General features: G+C 32.4%; 2 protein-coding genes across 4 annotated transcripts; one reads left to right on the top strand and one right to left on the bottom strand.

The window, feature by feature from the left end:
* The first annotated feature begins 276 nt into the window (after nt 1-276).
* On the top strand, nt 277-1,634 carry LOC149948142 (RING finger protein 141-like). Of its 2 annotated transcripts, XM_090173055.1 has the most exons (6): nt 277-376; nt 475-639; nt 696-804; nt 867-1,117; nt 1,176-1,295; nt 1,358-1,634. In XM_090173055.1, the coding sequence occupies exons 2-6, from the start codon at nt 497-499 to the stop codon at nt 1,491-1,493; spliced, it is 759 nt and encodes a 252-aa protein (XP_090029181.1). In that variant the 5' UTR covers nt 277-376; nt 475-496; the 3' UTR covers nt 1,494-1,634. The 2 variants fall into 2 exon arrangements, with proteins under 2 accessions (XP_090029181.1, XP_090029180.1); XM_090173054.1 differs by lacking the exon at nt 277-376 and having other exon boundaries at nt 393-639.
* On the bottom strand, nt 1,603-5,860 carry LOC149948141 (uncharacterized). 2 transcript variants are annotated; one of them, XM_090173053.1, is made up of 16 exons: nt 5,475-5,860; nt 5,092-5,399; nt 4,954-5,036; nt 4,764-4,884; nt 4,451-4,702; nt 4,375-4,382; nt 4,195-4,305; nt 4,032-4,133; nt 3,835-3,961; nt 3,565-3,766; nt 3,356-3,500; nt 3,125-3,289; nt 3,001-3,068; nt 2,789-2,940; nt 2,417-2,730; nt 2,237-2,354 (listed from the first exon to the last, which is right to left on the bottom strand). In XM_090173053.1, exons 2-16 carry the CDS (start codon nt 5,395-5,397, stop codon nt 2,237-2,239), a joined length of 2,274 nt encoding a protein of 757 aa, XP_090029179.1. In that variant the 5' UTR covers nt 5,398-5,399; nt 5,475-5,860. The 2 variants fall into 2 exon arrangements, with proteins under 2 accessions (XP_090029178.1, XP_090029179.1); XM_090173052.1 differs by lacking the exons at nt 4,375-4,382; nt 4,451-4,702; nt 4,764-4,884; ... (1 more) ...; nt 5,092-5,399; nt 5,475-5,860 and adding exons at nt 1,603-1,927; nt 2,020-2,174 and having other exon boundaries at nt 2,241-2,354; nt 4,195-4,347.
* Between the last annotated feature and the right edge of the window lie 963 nt (nt 5,861-6,823).

Below are 6,823 nucleotides of genomic sequence, written 5' to 3'. Positions count from 1 at the left end.
CTTCAAAAGAATATTACTATGTTATCTACAATTAAATTTTATACTTAATTACTTTATTCTGTACAGTAATTACATTTCAGCTATTTGTCTTTTCTAATAGAAATTTGTATTTGCTTATTTTTCTATCTAAAAAATGTATTTTTATATATATTTGAATATGTTATTTGCCGCGCTCACTTTTTGTAGAGCCGCCCTGTTTCAAAAAGGTGTCTTTCTGACGGCTTCAATAAAACCTTTAAACCTTTTGCATGGGAAGAATTGTAAGTGTCATACTTATGGGATGATTGGGATCATTATAGACTTATAAAAATACTCACGGACTGATTATTTATTGGCTCTCTCATGTTGAGTACTGTCATGATGATAATAAAAAAGTGTAAGTACATAAAACGGAAACGACGCATTCCACCCCTTGTGAAGTTGTGATATGTCAGATCCTTTATTTTGAGACTGAATTTTGTATTTTTGGTGAAGTTGTTAATCAACGTTGACAATTATGGGTGGTCAAACTAGCAGCGAAAGTCCATCTGGATTAGCAGAATCTGCAGATGGTTTAATAATCAATTCCCTCATAATTAAAGAAATAATTACTTTGACGTATGAGGACTTTCTACAAAAAGTGAAAGATATTAATGAAATGTAAGGAAAATGTGTGTGTTTTTTAAACATACTCTAATAATTAAAATCCAATGTAGCTCAAAAACGTTCAATGATTCGAATGGAACTCATTTAATATTTGTCATTAAAAAAGGAACGGATGCAACGATACTTTGGAAGAATACTGTTCGAATAGGATGTATTCGAGTAATTCTATATAATTAAATATTAAATTTTATCCTTTTTGTAGATTTAAATTTATTATGTAGGTAGAATCTGAAACTAGAAAAATAACTTCTCATCGTTTTTTAAAACTTCGACAATTTCTCAGACTTTATACTCTATTATCAAATTACGTTAACGCTTCAATGGCAAATCACGAAGCTTCTACCTCGAGTGGTGTTACAGTAAAATCAGAAAAGAACGATGAACAAACCTTTGTGAAACAACGAGGCCAAGATCAATCTTCCATTCCAGGGAAATCTCGTAGAGATGTCACAGCTTCTTTTATAATACGGAAGTAACTTAATGCAATTGTTTAAGTTTTCCTGGAATTGTAACCAACTCTTCAATAATAGTTTAGATGAGATGGGTGAAGAAGGAAATGATCTTGTTGAATGTTGCATTTGTATGGAACGGAAACCAGATGTTACGATGCCATGCACTCATAGTTATTGCTTACCTTGCATTGAGCAGTGGTAAGGTATTGAGTTCATATTGGATATCATTTATGATCCTAGTGGTCTATCTCCAATTACAGGAATGTCACGCATAAAACATGTCCAATTTGTCGCGAAGAAGTCACAACAGATGATTCATGGGTAATTTCCGAAGCTCCTCCATCGGAAGAAGTTGATGAAGAAGTTAGAAAGGCATTAGCTGGAGTTGTCAAATAGCAGTACTTAAACTTAACTAGTTTATAATTCTTACAAATTGTACATTTTCTAATTCCATTAGAAACATTCTTTGTGAAGTAAAAAATATCATACTTTATTGCAATTTTTATCACAGTAAATAAAATTATTAAAGCTATGGAACTTGTCATATTAATTATTATAAAAAATATTGTATAAATAGTTAGATATTAAAATATATAAGAACATTAAGCATTAAGAACCATAATAAATGTGTATAACTCTTGTTAGTATAAAAATAGCAACTTTAGATAGACCCTGTTTGCGCTTTTAAGCATTATTTTTGGTATACCACTTTCAACCTTGTTTCATTGATAAATCTTCATTGAAAAGATTGTCAACGTTCGCTGGCCCCAAATCTTCAAGGCCCAATTCATTTTCAAACATACGTTGCAGCAAATTTTCAACATTTTTTTCTGAAACCAAAATAATTTTAAGAGAAGAACTGCTTAGAAATGTTCATGGAAACGCCACGGTTTTGATAATAAGCTTCAACTCATTGTCATACTTTTCTTAATGTGAAATCGGACATCCGTTTGTTCAGACATATTTGGAAGACTGGATTTCCTTCTTGCAGAATCACTTTGATCTCCTCGGCCTTCCTCGTAAAGTTCCATTTCATTCACTAGTTCTTTCATGCCATTTTTGGAACCCTTTGGTTTTCTGATGTAATACGCAAATTCAACTTTACTCGTTTTTAGTTCCCAATTAAAAGTTAAAAGAACTTACTTTCCTAACCGTAGTCCCATTTCACCAATCTTTTTTTCAATCGCAGTTTCCAATTTTGATTTAGAAAAAGAATACTCTAGTATAAACGCCTCAAGGACAAATGCGGTAAAAATGCTGCAATTGATAATCGTTAGCATTTATAATTCTTCGTTAGCGTATGTAAATGAAAATCTTACTTTAGGACAATAATAACACACGTCAGATGAAACAAAAAGAAATATATCCGTGCTGCCTTGCTCGTAACTGCTACGAAGCCACTCGCGAGAACATGCCACTGATTGACAACCATCAATTCAAATAGCAAAACCATAGAACTTATTATATCATTAAAATTATTGCTACAATAGCGACTAGAGTAGAATGATGTCCCATTTAATTTTGGATTTCCACAGAACTGAAACTTTGGGCTCAGATTATTGTCATAGCCATAATACTTTATTTTGTCGTGGAACAGTTCCATGCCAATAAGGGCATACGTGTAAAAAACAGCCTTCAAAAAGATTTGATTAATTAGTGAAATTAGCAAGAGGTCAATTAAAATGTCTTACAAATAATACTCCTCCATAGGTTAATATGGATGGACCCAAGGACATTATAGTCATCACTATCACTTGAAACCTTTTAATACTGCCAACAATTTTAACAAGACGTAAAACTCTTAGTACCAAGAGCACATCAAGGGTTCGAGCTTTTTCAATAGCTACGTAAAAAAGTTCAATTTAAGCCTACTTTTTAAGAAAACGTAAAATATAAATATTACCAGAGTCGCCTAAAGCAGTTTCAATTGTAGTACCAATAATAGCTGCCCCAATTATGACAAAATCAAACCTTAAAACAATTATGTTTAATTTTATTTCAAAAAATAAAATAAAATTAATAATTACCCATTCCAAAATTTCCTAAAAAACTGTTTCCAGCCAAAAGTGTATAGCTTGAAAATTATTTCTAAAGTAAAAAGTGACAGAAAAATCCATTCAGCTTCAAAGACATCAAATGCTATTAGTCCAGCATTAACTATGATAAGGCAATCAAAAAAATAGCGGAAACACCTTAAAAGACACGAATATGCTATTAGAAACTATCACGCAGCTAGGTATTTAAAAAAACAATCATACTTGTGAGCAACTACAGATCTAAAAATGGTGGAGGGTTTGGAGTTGAACAGTCGTGGCAAGTATGTTTCAAACAGAGTTTTACGATCTTGAATCTCCGACATGGCGACGTTCAACAAATCCGCCAATTGCAAGAAATCCAATTGATCTAAGTAAAATTTTTAATAATTATTTTTTACTTTTTGAGAGCTGTTAAGTCTTTTATTTTTCACCAATTTTATTGTTTCCATCTCGATCCAAAACGAACCAAAGAATGTTTATGACAGTGGTACTACGTATTGGCGGAATTCTTCGCATCAGAGCACAGAAATGTTTAAATGGTAGAAAATTTTCATTTCCAGTTGTTACTTTTAAGAAATTAAACGCTTTGGCTAGATTTTGACGTTTTAAGTAGACGACTTTACGCACTTCATTCTGCATAACAAAAAAATTATATTCAAAACTATGGGAAATTGTTAAATAAATTAAGCAAATTATAATACTTTTAAGTGTTTGCGATAATTGTTATAAACAACAGCCAGAAATATGTTCATAAATATGTACAGGCAGATAATGAGGTAGATAACGAAAAAGAGAGAATACCAGTGATTTTCATCATAAGCTGGCATCCTATAAGTAGAATTATTAGAATATTAAATTTTCTTAATTCAATTCTTTAAAATTTCTGAACAACATGTACATTATATCTGGATTATTAGATGTGGTGACTAAGATGTAAAGATCAAAGAAAATATCAGTGTAACTAGAGAAATAAGGTGTTCCATCTGGATATTTTAACGCCCTAAAAAACATAGTTTTCATTATATATTAGAAAAATAACTCATTGAAGGGGAAAAGTGTACCTTTTCAAAAACAATTTCTGACCCATTAATGAAAATAAAGCAATGCTCAGGAAAAACAATATTAAAACATTCAAAATGTCTGGAAGGGTTCTTCTTATTGAGCGAAATGCTCTTCAAAAGAAATTCACGACTTAAGATTATTTACTGATTTGAGATACCTTCGCTCTTCGTAACACTCACCTTCGAACCTAATTTAAATAAATTGGGTTCAAATTCACAAATAAGAACACTGAACAAGTCAAAAAAATAAAATTACCTGCTTGCTTTCACTAAAATTTATAAAAAACAATGGTCGTAATGGCCTGGACCATCTATAAGCGAAATGGGCGTAACCAGAATGAATGAGACCCAAGTAACAAGTGATGTCCGCAATCGTTAGACTAATGACCACAAGAATTACAATGTTCTTTTTGTCACACCAAAATCGATGAGAGGGTGTAAATGACCCTGCATGCAATAAACGAATTCCATAATACAACAAACAAGCAAACTCCATGCACATTGTTGACTGAAAATACATTATTTATCACAACTCCTTTATTCTCAGTATTTCAATGTGTTCTTCTTACCCAATAAGGGAGTAACATTCCATCAACGGAAGGTTTTTCAAATACTGCGATAAAGTGGTGTAAAAATATAAATAGGAAGAGTAGATAGCGCAATCCCCAGTGGTGATATATTATGTAAAGTCTGCGCAAATAATAGTGAGTGGTAATATTATTTTATAGCAATTCTTTAGGAATAGCCATTGATGCATACCTAACACTCTTTTCATTCATTTCAAATTCAGAGTGAATTCCTGATTTAGCATCAGAAACTAGAGTAGCTGCTAGTAATATATCCTGGTATAAAATGTACAAAATAAATAGCTTTTACAACAAAAGTTCTAAATTTTACCTGTTCAGAAAGAATATTATCATCATTATCCTTTGAGGTAGGCATTTGTCTTTTAACATTCTCAGTCTCTGCTTGAAACTCAACAGATTTCATTTTACTTTTTGCATCAAAGCTTGCAGTATCCATTTTTTCACACTCAAAAATGAGTTTGTTGTCACCGATGTGCTTGCTAGGATCATTATCGGGTGTATCTAGAGAAGGTACGGTGCTTTTTGATTCATCCGATGCACCTTTAAGCATCTCAGAGTCCAAAGATAGTTTGTTTTTATCTCTAACATCAGTCATTCTTTCATATGATCTTCCCATGCCTATAAAAACAATTTAGCTAAATTGTAACAAGAATTCCAGTTATCAGTTTGAAAATTTTTTAATTTGATGTTTACATTTATGTCAGATTTGGAATTCCAAACGCTTCCTGATGCTTGGGATCTTGGGACTAAATTTTCGTTGGCAAAATTTAGAGCTTAACCATCAAACTTACTTCATAGAAAGAATTCAAGCATAAATTATTCACCCGAGAAGTATGTTGACCCCGATGTGGTATCAGCGACACAACTCAAGCGTAAAACGCGGGAGGCGTTGTTTGACTCACAGCAGCTGTCAAATGAACAATAAGTTTTTTTCACTGTCTTGACCTTGAAGTCAGTGATGGCCAGGGTCCTCTATTTGTCTATTTGACCTACTTATGGGAGCGACCAGGAGATATTCTAAGAAATGAAGATAAACATAATTTTTTTTACTAATTAAAAAGAAGAATTATCAAAATACATAAGTTAATGTAGATGTTTGGTAAGAAAAATAAATCTGTGTTGCCAGAAAAGGATGCACAACTTACAAGGAGACATCCCGAAGTGTAACCCACCGATTTTGTTCAAACTCGAGGGATTGGCAGACCTTCGTGTATCATGAAAAATCCTAAATAGTCTAGAGGATAACGGGCGAATTTATTCGAAATCGTGCACTTTGTGATTAAAGCATGAAATTTGGTGTAAAAATACTTAGTAGTATATAAAATCAATAAAAGATTAGAGCCATTCGCTATCTCTGTTGTGACAGTTTTGACAAGCTGTCAAAGTCAATAGGATATTGCAATCGTACCTTTATGAACAACCCTTGCGAAACGCCTCCTTCGCGCCGCTTGAGCTAGTGAAAAAGACGGGGGTCTGCATATAAAGGTGCTATACGTATAGATTCGCAGTAAAGATTTCGATATTTATAGAGGTTATATATGAATTATTATATTTAAAAAATATTTTAACGGCATATTTAAATTACATTTTTATATTATGCACGTTTTAATGAAAATTCTATATATATTTGAGACTACTTATAAGTATTTTATTTTAGGAAATTTTAGTTAAATAAAAAAGAACTCGGAAACAGTAATTATGGTGGCTCTTTTTCAATTAGTTGGTTTTTATTTAAAAAGGTTGACAATTATTTATTTAGTTTTATAATATTTTTCAAGTTAAACAGTTATATAATGCACAAAAAATATTTTTAACACCCTCCACATTTACATAGTTCAGTGCATGGTAGATTAGCTTTCATGCATTTACAATTACCGCGGCACCCTTTAACGCAACCGCACAGAGGTTGCCATTCTGTACAGCCATTAGATACGTTGACTTTGGTCCACCCAAAGCTTGATGGCTGCGGTAAAATAGGTTCCCTGACTAGAGCTTGTCCCCAGACATGACCAGCTTGGTAAGCAACACGTAATAAGTGTTGT

The sequence above is a fragment of the Leiobunum rupestre genome, chromosome 4 (assembly GCF_980474605.1).
Source record: "Leiobunum rupestre chromosome 4, qqLeiRupe1.1.hap1, whole genome shotgun sequence".
In the NCBI taxonomy this organism is placed as follows: domain Eukaryota; kingdom Metazoa; phylum Arthropoda; class Arachnida; order Opiliones; family Sclerosomatidae; genus Leiobunum; species Leiobunum rupestre.
This window is presented reverse-complemented; position numbering and strand designations above follow the sequence as displayed.